General features: G+C 38.6%; 2 protein-coding genes across 2 annotated transcripts; one reads left to right on the top strand and one right to left on the bottom strand.

Annotated features, from left to right (window-relative positions):
• Positions 1–998: 998 nt before the first annotated feature.
• Positions 999–6,807, bottom strand: LOC307080156 (uncharacterized protein; the record flags this gene model as incomplete). The annotated part of the gene is made up of 9 exons (XM_079742788.1): positions 5,281–6,807; positions 4,207–4,325; positions 3,686–4,108; positions 3,360–3,597; positions 3,048–3,203; positions 2,133–2,350; positions 1,874–2,027; positions 1,688–1,797; positions 999–1,310 (listed from the first exon to the last, which is right to left on the bottom strand). Exons 1-9 carry the CDS (start codon positions 5,318–5,320, stop codon positions 999–1,001), a joined length of 1,770 nt encoding a protein of 589 aa, XP_079598914.1. The 5' UTR covers positions 5,321–6,807.
• A 9,550-nt stretch (positions 6,808–16,357) lies between these two features.
• LOC307080242 (troponin I, cardiac muscle-like) lies at positions 16,358–18,203 on the top strand (the record flags this gene model as incomplete). The annotated part of the gene is made up of 5 exons (XM_079742883.1): positions 16,358–16,393; positions 16,714–16,845; positions 17,335–17,424; positions 17,554–17,724; positions 18,123–18,203. Exons 2-5 carry the CDS (start codon positions 16,741–16,743, stop codon positions 18,201–18,203), a joined length of 447 nt encoding a protein of 148 aa, XP_079599009.1. The 5' UTR covers positions 16,358–16,393; positions 16,714–16,740.
• Between the last annotated feature and the right edge of the window lie 1,729 nt (positions 18,204–19,932).

Here is a 19,932-nt window from a genome sequence, read left to right as displayed (position 1 = left end):
CAAAAAAGGGTAGACTGAATATAAGATATAAGCACTCAATTTGAGGAGAATCTACTTAAAACTAGTGAAATTATCTGTCCATGCAGCAAGTTAATTTTACTTGATAAGAAATCTTGAAATAAGATTTTAAAATCTAGAAATAAGTAGTTTTCAAAAAGTTAAAAATAAGATGAAAATGCTTAGTTTTAGATTAATTTACTTGAAATTGAACTTAATAAGCCCAATAATAAGGGAAATATACTAAATATAAGCAAATACAGTGTTGAAAATAAGATGAAAATGCTTGTTTTTAGATTAAAATACTTGAAATTGAACTTAATACAGCCCAATAATAAGGGAAATATACTAAATATAAGCAAATACGCTGTTAAAAATAAGCTGAGAATGCTTGTTTTTTAGATTAATATACTTGAAATTGAACTTAATACAGTCCAATAATAAGGGAAATATACTAAATATAAGCAAATAATTCTCCCCCCCACCCTTAATTGTAGCAAATTACAGATTAAAAACATTGAAAAAAATTATATTTTAAGTCGAAAAGACTCAGTTTAAGTATAGTATGATTAAGCTGTATCTTGATACAAGTTGCCTCATCCTAGAATGAAACTAAATACAGCTTAAAAATAGACCCAAAACCTTAAAACCTGTCCTTATTCCTAGACTACACATCTTCACTGACTGAAACCACAGCCAGGACTGCATGATGAAAATCCACATTTATTGGAACACTGTCAGGGTTCCATCATCATAACATCAAACACAATCAAGTCATTTTTTGAACACAAACAACAACGATTTGACAATGCAATGTTATGTCGTAAAATACAAAAACAAAAAACTTTAAAGGATGTGTGGGACCTCTACTACATCTATTTTTTAGGAAAATAAATGTAGGACTCTAACCAAGTGCTAACCAAGTTATGAACAAAACAAGCTAGGACACAGCAAACAAAAAGCAAAACAACTGACCCGACAAAATCCTTCTCACCATTCACCTATTTTTCAATGAACGAGTTCCATTCATCTATTGCTTTTTTATATGCACCAGTGGCGTCTTGATCGTGGATGGCATCACGAATTACCACGGTCTGAATGACAGAGAGGATGGTTGCAATACATTTGGGGTATGTCAAGTGCAAAGTGTAGTAGTATGCCATTAACACCAACATTCCTTCCCAAAAATCCCCCTGGGGGAGGTTGCAGACTGGCATGTTTCCAACGGCAACGATGCAGGTCGTTCCATCAAAAAGCAGCACCGGGGAGGAGAGAGGCCGCTTCTCCAGGTAGAGCCCAGGGTCCTCGCCAGGCTAGAACAGAACCATAAGGACAATATGGTGGAGAGTATGAACATGCTGTGCATCAAAACTGCTTAAAAGACTATGTTCACTGAACACGGTCACTGATTAACTGATCACGCTGCAACAAATGAATGGCATCAAGTGCAATATCAACAGATTGCTCAAACTGATGTATGTCGAAACAGAGGAAACTAAAATGAATTACTTCAAGTTGAGGACTGAACTTTGTTGAAATTTTAAATTTACGAAATAAACAAACTGTGAGCATGAATAATTGTATTTAATCTCTAGTTACACTGAAGTTTTAAGTAGCCCTTGTTAGGTGTGAACATGCACAACAATGTGAGTAAATGAAGGAAACATTAAAGTGGCAACATAATTCTCACCTTGAGGATATGAAGGAGAGCCTCACTGGCATTTCCAAGCCGCTTTGGTGGTGGAGTTGGGGAGGGGAAAAGTAATGGGAGTGCATTGAAGAGGGCGATAGAGAAATCCACTATGGAACAAAGAAATAGAATTGAATGGAATGGTTTGAACATAGACGACACATTTGATATAGAACAGCAACTTACCTCCACGTACATCCAAGGGGAAAGGTGGTTTCAGGGCTTTCTTCCACACGCCATAGAACTGCACCTTAGCACAAAAGTCTGCCCATCTCCCTTTCATTTCCTCTGTGTATTTGCGGTTGGTGCTATCAACGATGCGGCGCAGCTCATCCATTGCCTGGGACAAAATTGTGCTTAGTTATTCAAACACTGACCAAGCTTAAAAAAAGGCGGCAGACAGACAAAAGCAAATCATTCATGCCAAAGTAGTTGGGAAACGTACATTTTGAATGTCTTTAAAACATGGGTATGCCTCAAAGATTTTTTTGGGTCGGTCTTCTTCCCTTGCAACATCTGCATCAATGAAAGCCCGTCTGGCCTGACACTCAAGGTCCGATATTTGAGCTACATCACTGAAGTTGGGTCTTGCATTGGGCTTCTTGTACATGTTGCTCAAAGTTCGGTAGTGCCTTGCCTGCATCTTCAGACTGTCTTTGCGTGCTAAAATTGATAACACAGGAAAAAGGGAGAGTCAGACAAAGACATTTTAAAGTAAACACTACACTGACATCAGAGAAGGTCAATCAAAGTTCATTTATATGATTAAATTACAAAACAATTATAGTAGAAAGTAATTGTAGCAGTCAGTATTAGGCATAGCAATAAAACACTGGAGAACTTCCAAATCTGTAACCATTAACTGGACTTGAGAATGGATTATTAGAATCTGTTTTCTATTCATTTTCTTACACATCTTTTATCATACTGCTTTATTTTTAAAAGTATCTTTATCTATTTGTATCTGTAAATAGTACCTCCACTAGATTTCAGAAGTAATATTTCTACCAAACTCAAGTGTTAAAGGCAATAGAAGCTTGAGTAAAGCAATTTCCTAATGAAGTATTAAAAATGTACAGAAATTTTAAATTTACTTTATTAATTTCATTAGCCCTAATATAAAATACATGCACAGCACAATGATGCACAACTTAGGTTCAATGCATGTTGAAATGCTTGTTTGTAAAATAATGGGTCAAATCAAGTTCAGTTAGGCCAAAAAGTAATTTGTTTAAAATTGTTAGCATCAATGTAGCCGATGACTGTGAGCCGATGGATATATTTTTGAAAGTAATTTAATCTAATCTGTAAATCAAGATCTATCATAGATAGCAGTCTGAAAGGGTGAAGGCGGGCTTACCATCATCCTCTGCAAATGTAGTTGATGAAGCTGTCACAGTCCTGGATGTTGTTGGTGAAGCTGTCACAGTCCTGGATAATGTGGGTGATAGCGGTGAAGCCAGGTTGCTATTGTTGGGCTTCCTTTGCACACCGGAGGGTAGCTGGAGTAGGGAAGCTTTTTGTGGGAAAAATAATTTAAAAAAATTAAAATCTAAGTATTTGAAAACTAACAGGGAAGCACATTTATGCAGTCTCAATCCGTTTTTTATGGATGTACAGAAACCAGTACAGTGACTGCACACTTTTACTTTGTCCAACTTTAAGAACATACCTGCTCTGGAGTTGTCCTCGCTGAGGTCATCGTTGCTCTCAAATAGTATGGCGTCAGCCCTGGATCCACTTGGGTCGCTGCTTGTCTCACCAGTTGCATCACAGCTTATGTCACCATTTGTCCCTGTCGACCTGAACAGAGTCTTCTTGGCCGAGCCTCGTTGCGGCATGGAGCCTTGCCTCTTCCTTGGGGACCTCATATTTTGAAGTCTCTTGTGCATTTTGGTGAAGATGGTAACCTGTGGTAAAAACAAATGTTTAAGTTGCTGTTTTGGATCCCACTCATGGATGGTTTTTTTTAAAGAGAGAGAAAAAAACATTACTTACATATGGCATATTAGTGTTAGCATCACATAACATGGGGTAATAGTTGACGATCTTCTGTGCCATTGCTCTCATCTCAACTTTGGAGGGGTATTTTACTTCTTCTCCCATGGGACTAGCACGCAGGATTGCAACCATGCTGGTGATTGTGTTCCGGATGAGTCTGCAGCAGAGCTCCTTAGACAGCTTACAGTCATTTTCTTTTCCAATGCGGAGCAATGCAAAGTACCGACTACGCACCATATCCAACTCTGAATCTGTGTACAACACATACTCTGGTGGGTCTGGCATTTTCAATGTTTTGGCAGCAGTTTTGGATATGGGAGTGGAAGCATGAGGCTGGCATGTTGGGATGGCACTAATTGAGGGTAAAATCCAACTTTCACTTCCACACGCGCTGGCATCTTGGTCAGTAGTTCCTTCACACTATTACAATTGTTGGGGATAAATAAAAAAAAATACAATTAAGAGCATTGATCACTTGAGAACATTTGTACAGTAAATCCCATCCCATGTGTATGTACCTTTTGATTGATAAAATCCCAAAGCTTCTTTCTTCTGAGAAAATTCTCTGGGCCAGGAAAAAGATCTTTCAGGTCATCCCGGCTAAGGGTTTTCAAAACCTCCTCATCAATGCTGGCGGCTGTAATTGATAAAACATATCTAATTTCAGATGAGACATTTTCCAGCTTCCAGTCACATGATGAGTTGCATGTTATGCGCACATATACATACGTTTGTATGGTTGTCGGTGAAATGAAGCACCTGGTTGTTACTAAAGTTCTAAACATCTCATTTGCTGATTGCCAATCAGTCAAAAATAATTTAATGTCTGTCTCATTTAGACACCTATCCCAAAAGGCAAGACAAGTTAATGTCTTTAATAAACTTGATTTAGCCATATGTTGTCCTTGATGTATTGGAACTAATTCCACTTTGTATTTCACTCCATCACATTGTAAAGGCTAATATAGGAAATGTTTTCGTGAACAAGGTAACCGTGACATCATTACACACGTTCGCCAGTAAACACACAGTTGACATGAACTACGCTTGTGTACACTAACACACACACTAAATATAGCCTATGGCTTACTACATTCCAATGTTTAAGCATGTTGAACAGGTGATATAAAGTTTGTGCGTTTTACTTCAGTCATGTCAACTGGGAAACTGGAATCTTTAGGCTATCGCTCATCACGTTCCCTGGCTGTGACTAGGGCCCGACGGCGACTCCCTGTTAGTGTGTGTGCGCGCTTGTGTCTGTAGCGTGTCTGACACACACACACACACACAAAGATTCTAAAGACTAGCTTGTATCATCCCAAAATAGTTTTTATATGTAAAACTGATGAATGCGTGTCTCAAGAACAGATTTCAAACTTTAATAAAAAAAAGGGGTTTCGTTTAATTCATTTTTCCTAAACGGTTAGGATTTACAAACCGTTGCACGTGTACACGTGCACTACAATTTATATGAAAAATGTAGTTACTAGTTGTTAATTGACATCAACAATCTCCCTTTCAAAGATACAGAAAAATACAGATGCTAATGTTGCTCAGCTAATTAGTTAACATGAATGAAAAAAATGATTTACCTTCCAAAACCGACAATATGGTGTCCTCGAACTCGTCCATGTTGGGTTACCAGAGCTCTCCGGCTCGCTTTCCACGCACCCTTACCTGAAAAAATACGCGGCCAGAGGAAGCTAATGGTTTTCTTTTCTTAAGTTGAAGGGTTGAACCACAAGTTTACCAGCCTTTTCTTTCAAAGCGGGAAACAGCCGGAAATCGCCTCAACCGCTGTAGGCGCAAATGACTGACATCATGAACTGAGCATGCGCAGAAAATACAAAAAATGCATACAATATTAAAACTACGTTTTAAAATACCGCATTGAGCCTTAAAATCTGTTAATTTAAATGTATGTAATTTAGTATAAAAATAGTAATTAGAAAAATAAATACCTGATCCTTCCCATCATGCATCCGCCGTTAAACATGAGAGAAGAAGAAGTGTTTGCCAACCGCCAAGAAACAAAACGAAGAAGAAGTTGACGAAAGCGTGCAGAGAATTCATCATGGCGTGGAGATGCATGATATGTGTGGTCTTTGTTGCTTTAACTGTAAAGGTGCTCCTTAGCCACATAAATGCAGTTCACAGTCGTAGTCCGGACTTTTGGGTTTACTGTGGAATTGATGGCTGTGACCAGGACTTCAGAGTTTACAACTCGTTCTTTCGCCATATTAAACGGACGCACCCTCTGTATTTGACGACTGCGTGCCCGCCAAGCGGATGGAGAGCGAACCCCACATCCCACTCTTTGGGGTTGCAGAACTTTGGTCTGGCGGTTTTTTCCAACAGTATCACTGATGCAATAGCCAGCGCTGCGGAAACACGGCCTGTACTACCTCTGTCTGCAGCTACCAGCACTGAAATACCGCCTGACCCATCTCAGCATGAAACACTGCAGCCTCAGGTTGTTGACTGGCTTGTCCCCGTAAGTGTCAAACTAACTTAACATTACAATGTATTTTGACCTCTGTTGCCTAAGTAAATTAATTCTAGCTGATTTTGCTATTTCTAAATTAATTTTGAATGCTACAAAGTGCAGAGCAAAGGCAACACAAAATGGAATAGAAAACAGCAACATTTTGGATTATAACAGTTACACAAAGAAGTACACAAAAAAATGTAATAACAGATAGTGTCTGCAGAGAATGGGACTCTTTCCAAAAAAATCATTGATTTATTTAAAATTTGGAGTCACCCAAATGATCTTGTAAATATTATTTTTGACTATTTTATTCATCTTTTCTTTTTTACACTAAGTTAAAACAAACGGCTTTGGTTTAAGTCAAACATAATAATTGTATATAAATGTGTATATAAAAATATAAATGTACATAATAATTGGTGTCCTAGATTATGAAAAAAATGCTTCTTATTATTCTCCAAAGGAAGAACCTGATATTGCCAGATCTGCTGCAGCTTTTGCCGTCAGCGTCCGTGAAGAATGCCACTTGTCACAGGTAAGTGACTACTGATCATCACCTATGATCAGTTAATCTCATACCATGCATACACCCAACAACAGCATGTGGAAGTTTGAATTCACTTTTGTTCAAGAATCTATCATTTATCAATGTTAACATATGGGCACCGAACATATTTCCTGCTGAGCGAGTCACGTCATGCCTCTGGCTGAGAGTATTTTTTTTTTTTGGAAAAATGAACGTCTACAGGATGTAAATTGCAACTTTAGAACAATTTCTAAATATGTTCGGTGCCCATACGTTTACATTGACAAAATTATCAATTCTTGAACGAAACTGAATATAAACTTCCACAAGCTGTGGTTGGGTGTATGGATGGTATGAGATGAACTGATCATAGGTGAGGTGATTTTTGAGACAAACATAGTTTATGTCATGGCCTTTAGTTGTATATTGTGGACTTATTGGATGGATTCATAGTGCAGGAAACAATAATATAAATTTCAAATATTTTCACAGAGAACCGTCAACAATGTCATCTCAGGGGTGCAACAATACCAAGCTGTTCTCCTAGGTACGCTGAGAGAGAGAATGAGAAGGGTGTTTGAAGAGAATTCCGACGCGACCACTCGGCTTCAAGATGCGGCTTTGGCCACGTTTGATACGTTCACAGATCCTTTCTCCACAACTGCATATGGACAGAATAGGGCCATTCGGGAACTATTCAATCCAGTTGACCCAGAGGAAGTTGTAGTGTCCCAGAAGATTTGTTGGGTAAAGCGAGGTCGTTCACGGGTCATGTCCATAAGAAACAAAGTGTTTTACTATATTCCCCTAATTCAAAGTCTAAAGCAATTATTGACCAATTCCAGAATCTTTACCATGTTGAACACTTTACCACAAAGGAGCAGAGAGGGATTCTTCTATGATTTTAGTGATGGGGCCCTCTTTACCTCTCACCCTTTATATTCTCAAAGGCCGAATGCATTGCAAATAATACTATACACAGATGAAATCCAAATATGTAATCCCTTGGGGTCCTATGCTTCTGCAAATAAATTGCTCATGTTTTATTATAGTTTAGGTAATATTGATCCAAAATTTAGATCTAAGTTGGCTTCGATACGACTCCTTGCTATTGCAAATGCAAAAGATATTTCGGAGAGTGGTGTTGATGTTGTACTAAATAGAATTCTTGAGGATCTGACACAGCTTTACAATGGTGTCATGATTGAAACACAAAATGGTGAAACTGAGTTGTTTGGTGCTGTGATAGCCGTATGTGGAGACACACTTGCCCAACACGAGCTTGCTGGCTTTAAGGAGGGGGTTGGTTTTGCTCATAGTAAATGTAGACACTGTGAATGTGACTTTGAGGATATGCAAAGTTTTTTTGACGAGAATAGTTTTGTTGAAAGAACTATGGAGAACCACATCAGTCAGTGTCTTGAAATAGACAAAGCAAGCACAGATGTCTTGAAAGGATCCCTCAAAACCACTTATGGAATTAACAGAAGAAGCAGACTAGTAGATGTTCCTGCATTTGATCTGATCAAACAAACTCCCCAGGACATAATGCATGTTATTTTCGAAGGTGTCGCACCAATGGAGGTTAAGCTTGTATTAAAACACCTTATTCTCTTCGGAAAAATAGATTTACATGAGTTTAACGCAGCCATTAAAAACTTTCCTTACTCACCTCTTGATATACAGGACAAACCTTGTCCTATCAGTGTCACCACTCTAGCAGCTAATGACAACAAATTGAAACAGACTTGTGGGCAGATGTTTATACTTTTAAAAATATTACCTTTTCTTTTGAGTGGTGTGGACAATGAGTACGTTCAATTCATTATGAAGTTAATTGAGATAGTACAAATAGTCCTGGCTCCCACTATTTCTTTACAAACTGTATTGTTGCTCAAAAGTATGATTGAGCAACACCTGTATCAGTTCAAACAACTTTTCCCTGAAGCAAATGTGATACCCAAGCAGCATTACATGTTGCATCTTCCTAGTCAAATCATATCCCTTGGTCCTTTAATAAGGAGTATGTGCATTCGCTTTGAGGCAAAGCATTCCTATTATAAGCGATGGGCCTCTAAGTTAAATTTCAAAAATGTGTGTAAATCACTAGCAAACCACAATCAGTTTCTTGAATGTTGTCAGAATGACATAGGTTTTGAGCATCCAATTTTTGCAAATGAAAGAGAATCAGGGCCTGTATCAGCTGTTACAAATACTGAATATGTTAAGAGAAAAGTCACCGATTTTTTGGGATTAGATGTCATGCAGTCTATTGTCTCAGTGAAATGGTTTATCCTCAATGGCAATAAGTACATCAGTGGGAAGTCTATGATTATTGCTGATGTGAATGACATTCTCCCAGTGTTTGGACTGATTAAGGATATCTTTCTGATTGATTCCACAGTTGTTGCTTTTGAGTTCCAGCGCTATGAAACTTTGAATTTTAATCAAGAATTATTGGCTTATGAAGTGGCAGTTCCCACTCTTGCCCAGGCTACAGAATTTGTACATGAGCTCATTGATTACACTTCATACTTTTCTGTTAGTTTCAGAGAAAGTGAGTTTGTGCCAATAAAATACAGTATTTGTGATATCATTGCCAATAGACATCAGCCGGATTAGGGATGCACATGTGTATTGGATGATCTACTGATCTCAGCTGTCAACAAAAAAAATGCTATTAATCGGTGTCAGTATAGCTGATGTGTATCTGTTTTTCACAAACAATTTAATGGTCCCATGTTCTCAAAATGTATTTCCTTTTTTATTTTTTTCCAAACCACACTCATATGTTATTGCAGTGTTAAGAGTTAACAGCTGGTTCTGAAGAGAATTATTTATTGGGCTGAAGAAGTCCTTACGTTTGACAATTTTTTTTTCATGGTTATGTGAGAAATTGTCAGCAGTGTGGTAATGTAACACTATCTCTGACAGATGCAGAAAATGTTCATTTTTGCATCACAATTTTCATTTTCACTGGAAAACTTAAAATGATGTGATGTGAATTTTATCACGTTTATATAAATAAAAATGTTTTCTTTCATCTGGATTTTTTCGTGTTTTTTTAATGTTTTTTTCCCGCACCATCGCAGTTTTCGTGTTAGAACAATATCTGGCATAGCTTTCATGTTTGTTCGTTTTTTTCAAATTCACAGTGTACATTAATAAGTCCTTATAAGCGATGAAGCCAATGAATTTTGGTGACCTCACGACATTTGCTTTAGCACCACCTTCAGGTCAAACTTTTATGTATCTTAAGTAGTTTTTATCTGATTCTTTGTAAAATTGCTTGCCACATTAATGACACAAAGGTTGAGTCCTATTCATTTTATTGACCCCATGATCTCTCTTCTACCACCATCAGTTCAAACTCTGTTAATGTATTTAAAATATAGCTTTCATCTCAATTATTTCAATAATGACCCCTAGATGATGAACCCTAATGACAATGGTGGTGACCCCATGACCTTTGCTCTGATACACAACTACTTTGCCATAAAGGGTTTGATCAAAAAGGGGGGGCAGCCTGCTTTTAGGTCTCCGACATACTATATAAAATATCATAGCACATGTGAAAAACCGACAAAAAATTTAAATAATATACAGAATCAGCTATCTCAATATTTTAAACACCAGATTAGGATCATTGTTGAACATCTGTTGCATCTAAAATGTGTAATTGTATCATGTTGTATAGTTTCTCTTTGTTTCAACATGTTTGAAGACAGTCATTAATGACTTTTATGTGATTCTTAAATCAAGCAACATTCAAGTTGCTTGATTTAAGAATCACTGAATCTTGAAACAAGTTTAGAACTAATTTAGCTGATTTTAAGAGTTATTCAATCCGCTTTAAGATTCCTAGACTAAACCAGATATAAAAGACATTTTGTACTCAATTTAAGATTATACTGTAAAATGACTAACTTAAAATAAGTAAATAACTTTTAAAACAAGGCAAATTATCTATGATGTCTAATTATAAGATTTAAAATCTTGGCAAGTGCCAGATTATTTGCAGTGTATGGACATGTATGATTGGCTTAGAGCGGTCGACTTTGATACTGCACTATAGGTCACAACCCCTCTTCCATCGTTTAGAGAAATTCACACAAAAATACCATAAGAAACATTGAAGGTTGATAAATACATAAATATAAACTTATATTTCTACTATAAAACCAACAATGATAAGCAATTCATACTTTCTCCTCCTCCTCACTTACGTGGAACAGTAATCTGTTTTGTTATCCTGTAATGTTCCAGGTCAGGCTCAGGTAAATGAAACACTGATATTGAATAGGTATGTCCTGGGTCCACAATGATACCATCCAATGAAAAGGTCCACTGTGAACGAACAAAAGCACATGGGGCTCTCAATGAGTTTGACTATTAGTTTGAAGACATTGTTGTAAGAATGGTTCAGATGCATGTGTGTACTGTACCTTGCCCAGCCGTGGATTCAACTGTGAGTGGATCGTGAAATTGTACCACACACATAAAGTCTGGGTGGTGTTTTCTTCCAAAAGGTGCACCTTCACTCCCCGTATTTTGAATATCCCTGCTATAGAATGACAAAGGAGCAATGCTTGATACAGCAGATTAGCATATGTCCTGCAATACAAATGTATATACGTACACAGACGTTAATCCATATTTGCTTATATGTATTCTAATGGTATGATACCATGCCTCATAGCCTCCAGCCATCTCATTGCCTCTTAGCCTTCAACAACCTTCATTATTCATAGTTTTTTTTTGGAAATATTTTGTTGAATTATTTTGAATTATTCATATTCAATATTTTATTATTGAATACATGCAAATATCAGATTCTGAATTCTGATTAGAATGTATTAGCATCATTGTCAGCAGCATCATCATCATTACCATCTGCCTGTACACTCCAGGAGACATTGATAACAGGTAGGAGTCCACTCTCATCCTCAGCGACTCCCACATTCTCCAGGGCCAAATCAGGGCCGGTGGGGGCCAGGGACCTGGGCACCCACTCCTGTTGGTCTGAACAGTTCACTGGCAGACCCCAACATGTTAGCCATGATGGACATATGCTGGACCATGATGTCTGTGAAAGTCAAGCTACCTAACTTACCTAACGAATCGAATGAAATGAATGCCTACATCAACACAAGGCACAAGCAAACAGATCTCCTTGTCAATTTTGAAGGATAAATAGCTTGAGTGTTATTAGATACGTACCTATTTTCGAACCGCATTTCATTCCCTGAGTGAAAAAAAATCATATTTTGGATACATAGATTTACAATTAAAGTTGTGATGAAATAATTCATTTTGTAGTCCTACTTATAATCAACATTCCATTTGGACATACTATTGCACTGTGTTCACTGTGTTCTCTCTCAAACGCGCACACACACACACACACACACACACACACACACACACACACACACACACACACACACACACACACACACATACCTCTTGATTGCAGTCCAAATGGTCATTGAGAATCGAGAGAGCAGAACACACACAAAACCACATGTAATAGAAACACAGATTCACAAAAACATGGACCATGCTGTTAAGATGTCTGAACCAAAACTCCGTCAGGAAGTAGGTTACACATGACAGTGTATAACCAAAAGGTCCAGGAACTGCCTCAAGTTAGACGTCATATGTTATCAGACCTAAGCATCCAAAATTAGGCTACAGGAAGGAAGTTATGCTGTTGGTTTCAGTTCAAATTATTTTCAGGTTTAAGAACTGCGGCACTTCTTCCACCAATGTTCAGTGGAAACTGAAGACTCTATGTTGCTGACATGCAATGCGTTCTAACAATCACTAGGGGGCACTATTTGCCAAATTACCTGTACTATAAAGTAGCCTACATCGCAATAGATTACCCCACTCTAAGTTAGACATTTTTTATACAACCCAATGTAATGGTCTAACGCTGACGGTTCTTATAGATGCCTTTACATTGTGACCCAAAGGGGTGCCCATTCCTGTAGAGAAAATGTGATGCAGTGCTGTAAAGTGTACTCCCATAGGTGGCAAAACATAACCTCTGGTGGAAAAGTGTCCCCTCAGTGGATTACATGTTATGTGGTGCAATATAAATGCCCTAACAATGGGATAAACTTAAGGTCCCCTGCAGCTGGCTTTTTGTGGAAAGAAAACAATCCCAGTGGGAAAATGAGATGCAGTGCCTTGCAGTCTCCCCTAAACGTTCCCTCTAGGGCAGGCTTGCCATGAAGTGGTTGCCGTGACGACAGCAAAGGTTTATATTTCCCTGTTTGTTTTCATCATAGAGGTGTGGTTAAACCATAAATCTAGAATATCTAGCACCATAATGTTAATCTTTTTTTAAGGACTATTTCATCATACATGACTCGTCAAAGCTTTGTCTGTGCCGATGTCGTGCAGGAAGTTCCCTTATTTTTTTCTGTCCACCACTGAAGGAACCTCTTCACCAAAGGCCCAATGTTGTTGTCTATTGTGACAGCGTAAGTAGCATTGAGCAGTGTTTAACTGCTAAGTATTTAACAGCAATTATTCACTTTTGAAACATTGTGTGATTTCGATTTACGACATGGTGAGCTATGTGGTAGCAGGTGGCAATACATGGGCCAGAATTATGACATAAAATAAAAATGTGCTCTTGAGTTACACCCTGAAACTAATATCCTCGTAAACCCTCACCCCTCTGTAGACCAAACACACAACCTTAATAAAGATTTCTCACCCAAGTTCCACACGTGTTGTAGGGTTCAGGGGTGATGAGAGGAGGTTCTGGAGGGTCAGTTCCCTGCTTGGTTCCTGTTATGGGGAACACCTGTCTGCACCTTTCCTTTGTGCTGCAGTGCAATATAGTCTAGTTGCTGTTAGGTGGCGAGTGATAACGAGTGACCTCTTTGTCAAAGAGCCATTGAAAACAGTTGGATTTGATAGGTCAACCAGCTTGAATCAAGAATAAATATTCTGCTCTTTTCCCGTCATTAAATATGAAAAAAAAAGTAATAAAAAAAAGAAAATTATATTAATAATATAATTTTCACATGTTTTTATGTTCATACGTTTGACTGCATGAATGAGGTAATGACATATGAATACAAATACATCAATCGAATCATGTTGACAATCAACACACTCAAACTCCAGTCACCAACACGTACAACAAGCCGGTGTTCAGCATAAACACCGGCCCTGACCCTGACACTGAGGCCAGTTCCGGTCGCTCCCGCCGTGTGTTCATAGGGATTTTACGAACATGACTCTGACTTGCCTGACCCTTGACCCCCGATCCAACACATACTAGTCCCTGGCTGATCTCCCGAGCTCTTGGTAAGGGAGTGTAACTCTAGGCCTATCAAAAGTATTGTTGGCCGGTTGTGACCTCTTGACCCCTGTCTGGGTGGCATACGAGACCCCCTTTTAGGGGATGAGTGACGAAGGACCAGACATACAAACCGCAAACCTCTCACATGCGTAAGGAGCTTAGCACTTAAAAAATGGAGACCTTGCCTTAGAAGTTCGACCTTGGTTTTTTGAACTTGTCATTTGGGCTCAGTTTTAATTTGCTATGTTTACATATGTCAACAGCATGGAAAAGCTGTTGTCTAGTCTTTCTGACATCTATGTAACATACCTGGAACATTTATTGGAAGCAGTTATGATGTTAGGATTTGAACGTTTGCATTTGAATCAGAGAAGGGAAAGAGAAAAATTCAGGTTTAGTGATACCGATATGATTTATAATGTTATAGGGATAAACCGATCATTAGACTTTTTCTCATACATATAAATGCATGTATTCAATTGAAATTAAGTTATCCATACCGTAGAAGCCCCTAAATCAATTTCAGGTTCATAAACAGACATAAACAAAATTACTTGTTAGCCTAAATGGAGTGATGGTCATTCAAGGGTAATATGATGACATGCATACAACAAAATACATTTAAAATAAAGTAAAGGTAGTACCCTTTGTGACTCAACAACTTTTGGTGGGGTGCTTTCAATGAGACCCTAGTGTCTACTTTAGGCTTTGGGAGTAGAAGGTGCTCCTCTGGTCCAACAGGGCAGGAGAGCTATCTATTTTAGTGAACCACTCACAGAAGACCACAGGAGACGTACAATACATGGTCACAGGTTCTGCTTCCTCCAGTACAACCTAGATCTGCTCCACTTAAAGTGTGTTTGAGGCCTGCTGCAGATATCTACAGAGGTAGGTTCATTTGTATGTCATGTTATAGTTGTTTGTCGTTGTGATGGGAATGGTGTGAGGCTGTTCATGTAGTCAAGAGGTATAGCCCTCAAATTAAATTGCTTCAAATGCTGCCCTTTCTTGTTCATTCCTTTGTTATCAATTATGTTCTCTTTTGACCTTCTGCAATATTGATGTTGTGTAATGTAAAAGCATTATATTTTTAGAATATAATAGACAATAAATCAAGCATTCATCAAAAAGTCTATGATGAAGTATGATCATTTTTTTTACAAATGAAATTGAAACCAATAAATACTGTAACGTGAGCGTTTGGCTGAACCCAAGTGCACAGACTGGCGAAGAGCGTCGAACAGTGTCAATCGTTCATTCGGATTCAGGATCGGCAGGCAGAATAGTCAGACAGGCGGGGATCAGGAGCAGGCAGGATAGTCAGACAGGCGAGGATCAGAGAGCAGGCAAGATAGGTGGTAGGTCAGGATTCGAATCGCAGGAAAGCACTGTGAAACACAAGAGACAATCTGGCAGGGAATGTTTGGGAGGAAAGGACTGATATAGGGGAAACACAGGTGAAGGTGGTTGGGTTAATTGGGAGTGATCAGGGTGGCAGGCAGGTGAATGGGAAAACCAGGGGCGGATCATGACAAAATACAACTGAATGAACAATTCTATCTATTCTATAGATGACACTGTAGAACACTAAAGATGGTAGATAATTTACTGAAAATGTACTAGTAAAGGGAATTAGATAAATATGCACATGTGGCTTACATTTATGAACACAAATGCCAACATTTTACACACATCTTATTCTGTTTTTGTCATATTTATTCAATGTTATCAGCGGCTTGACTCCTTTGAGCGGTGTCCCCTATCACACCTACTGCTGCTAATCTATAGGCTTTGTGTCGGCATGTTAACAAACCATCGTGTGCATAGCATGGGCCTCTAAGGGGAACCCTTTCTACTTTGAGTGTCAATGTTTATTTCCTTTTCTATTTTTGCTGTCGTCATGTGAAACTCGATATTGAATCGCATTGTAACGAATGTAGGGTGATACATAATATAATAATTTGAGTGATGTCAAGTAAACATATCTCTTTCCTTTCAGCGAAGAGATCTAAAACATGTCTGAAGGGTACGTTCTATGTTTCAAATAGATAGATCATAATTCATGCTGATTATAATGACGATTTTCATATATTACTTACTTATATATTACTACCCATATTTATACAGCCAATTGTTTGTCTTTCATTTCATATCTCCGCCTAAATGATTATTGATTAATCATCAATGCCATACTTCCTACCACAGACCAGTAAGTTGTTTATTATTTTCCCTATCTTCTTAGTACCTGCATTGATTATTACACATTCGTTCTTGTTTTTCTCCAACGTCGTTCTTTAATTCCTTCTGCTTTCATTTGTGCAGAAAAAGTCAAAGATCTCGGCCTCTCGCAGGTTGACTCTGAAGGTATCTCAACCCTCCATTCTCCCCCTAGGACTCCTCAGCTCACACTACAGCCCAAATTCATCAATAACATTCAGTCATTTTCTAGGCTGAGAATAATTTAAGCATAGCCTACAATCGATGTCGGATCAAAATCAAATACCAAAATGTATAGCATCTGCTCATGTACCATTTTGTGCTACATGAGCACAAATATCAACTTGACTTGGAATTAGCTTATTATTTAGTATGCATAATAAGTGGCAAGTGTTTGGTTGGAATCACTGCATGGTGGTGGATCATGACATGTACTAATTCCTGGTGCATTTATATGAACTTGTTAGACCAAACTGCTGAAGAGGGCAGGGGTGATGTTGGAAAATGAGAAAGAAGAGAAGATACGACAGAGAGAGACCACTCTTAGAGAGAGAGTCCCTCCGCTCCAGCTGTCCGGACTGTCAGTACAGGACCTCCAGGTATGTGCTGTTCATTACAGAGACCAATTGGCTTCATTCACCGGCCATCTTGGTTCCATCTTAGTTCCACCTTGTATCCACATAAGACAAATCATGCTGAACACAATAACCTTGCCGCATTACAAGGTTAGGTAGGATTTAAACGCTCAGTAATATGTTTGATCCTCATTTGACTTGTTTAGTGTAGAGGGCATTAAAAAAGAGTGTAATGATATTAACATAACATAACAACACTTGCATTGTTGATACATCATTCCAATAAATGTCTTAATTAATATAATAGAGTGCAATGATTAGGAAAAGGATAAGTTGTATTTGAATAAAGGATACATTTTTTTCACCATATAAAATACAGGGTACTTTTTCAACTTAAGTGTAACTGGTCAGTTGAAGGTCAAAAGTTACTGTATGACCTTGCAAGCCTCCCGACTGATGGCTGTGAATGAGACGCATCGCTCGGTTTGCCAGTTCATCCTTCTGTTCTTCAAGGCTCTGTGCCGAGAGATGAACCAGAAGATTGACTCTGCCGATGAGGATCGCTACGATATTGACATGAAAGTCACAAAAAATTACAAGGAGGTATGGCGCCTCATGTTGATCTCTTTACTCTGGACCTGGGATGGAGCCTGGATGAAAGCATATCCAGCCCTTCTGGGGATCAAGGGGTATTGTGATAGTCATTATTTTATTTTGGTCTGACTTCCCCAGATTGAGAATTTGTCCCAGAAGATCACTGATCTGAAGGGCAGGAATAGACCTGCCCTGAAGAGGGTGAAGATCTCCGCCGAAGCAATGTTGGGGGCCCTTCTGGGGACAAAGGTCAAGGAGTCTGTGGACTTCAAGGCGGCCCTCAAGACGGTGAAGAAGGAGGATGAGAAAGTAAGGGCGGTTTGTGCTCTATTCCATGATCCGTCATCCATTATCATGGCTTTCCAATAAACACTAAGGAAGCAGGATAGGGGTTAAGGTGGTTCAAATCCAAGTCAGAAGTTACTGAGTTCCATCCCAATTGTCCCCAATCTACATGTATCCACAATGTCCATTTTGTTCAGGAGCAGGTCGAGTTTGCTCAAGGATACATATAAAACTGTACCAGCTCCTACTGTAAGCCGTTTTAGGATAGACATCTGCTAAATTACTAAATTACAATAAAAGTGCTAAAGTAAATATAGTGCAAATAGTGCAGCAATTGGGTCCCGTCAAACTGGCACTGTGTTAGATTTATCTACTGCTGTCGCCATACTTTATATCTAATTTTGTTCCTTCCTTCTCCCCAGAAGGAGGAGGTGACAGACTGGCGTAAGAACGTGGAGGCCATGTCTGGCATGGAGGGCAGGAAGAAGCTGTTTGATGCTTAGAAATATGTCTTACCCATAAATACATGTTGACGTACATGTTTATTTTCCACTTCTATAAAGAGGGGTCTTAAAAACTACTTTGAGAATATGAAGTAGCATGAGTTAGACATTATTATTCGAGTTTTGATTGGACGCTATGAATGTATAGCTATATCAGGAGTAATGTGAATAGTTTGTAGCTCGGGTTGTGTTGTAACGCTTATATGGGCAGTTTTGCTAGAAGATAAAAAAAATCTCACTCAGATTCTTAGTATGTAAGCAATATTGGACAATATTGTGCTTTATTTTTTCTGTAATTTGTGCGAAAATAAATAAATACTTGCTGTGAATTTAAAGAGTGACAATTCTTTCTTCTTAACAAACTCCCAGAGCCTCCCAGAGCGTAAACCCATCCCTATTTAAAGGGGCTAATCATACAGTCGCATAAACAATAAAGACAAGGGGAGGTGAATACAGCCAGGCATTGGCCAAAACTCACAGCTAGCAACCTCTCAGTCCATGGTGGACATCACTGACAGGAAGGTAAGAATACCAAATGCACTTCCCAAGACGTCTAAATGAGCTCAATGGCCATTGGCATGACACAGTTAGGCTTTGAGTCTCAGTCAACACTTTGACCCCTTGACGTTAAGAGGGATCTTTAAACATGCCAATGTGAGAGTTGGCCATTAGGCGGGGTGAATTATTGCACCAACATTACTCTTGTCTCTCGTTTCTTCTTCTACTTTTAAACTACCAGGAAAGCCGTGTGTGAAGCAACATTTTGAGAGATGTTAGTTTTGTTATTTTAGCAATACCATTTGGCAAACGCACTCATTGGAAAAACGGTTGCATTAATCGATACATTTATAAAGTCTTCTTTGGTGGATGTTAATGCAGCTTTTACTTTATTTGAATCGACTTTATTTAACCAGGTGAGTTTGTTGTGGTCTGGTGTGTCAGGAGAGCAGGCTATATAAAACGGTGACACTGAATGAACTCGGCCCAGCTTTATTGTCAATGCTTAAACAGCAGGCTGCCACCTGTCCTTGTTCTTCCTCGACCTCCCAAAATAAGCATCTCTAGACGCACGACGGGGCTTTTTTACGACGTCGACATTCGCACTTCTTGAAGAGTAATCGGATTACAGTTTATTGATATGATGATACTCGAATGTTGATTGGAATAACGTTTTTCACCCTCCAAGATTAGCATCCAGAAATCACACCGAGTGAGTTCCTTCGCCGTCGTCACATGCGCTGACTTGAAGTGAGGTCTGATGTCATAGTATTGATGTAGATATTGATATTTATATTGATATAAATACTTTAGTATTGGAATGGCGTTTTGAGTCCAGAGTCATTTGTGGTTCCAGATTCGTTACACGACAGCTGGATATACCCTAAATTATTATTATTATCGTGAAAAGATGGACGGTAAATACATATTGTAATAATAAAATAAGATTATTAAATAAAGATTCAATTAATAGTTAATACACAGACCATTTCCCTCTTGAGTTTAAAACTAATGGTGTTAGGTTTGACTTCTTCCTATCTGGTCTCCCAGCAGTCTCGATCATCAACAGGTGGTCCAGTCCCCTCCTCCGCCACCATGTATATTGCTTTATTACCGCCTTTCCTGTAGGAATACTGCAGAGGGGTTATGGACAACAATGAATGTCCCTCTTGACACGTAGAGGCAAATTGTTAAGTCTATTTTAGCGAGCCACACGACACATGCTACTATA

Source organism: Pollachius pollachius (genome assembly GCF_949987615.1).
Source record: "Pollachius pollachius genome assembly, chromosome: 9".
Taxonomy (NCBI): domain Eukaryota; kingdom Metazoa; phylum Chordata; class Actinopteri; order Gadiformes; family Gadidae; genus Pollachius; species Pollachius pollachius.
This window is presented reverse-complemented; position numbering and strand designations above follow the sequence as displayed.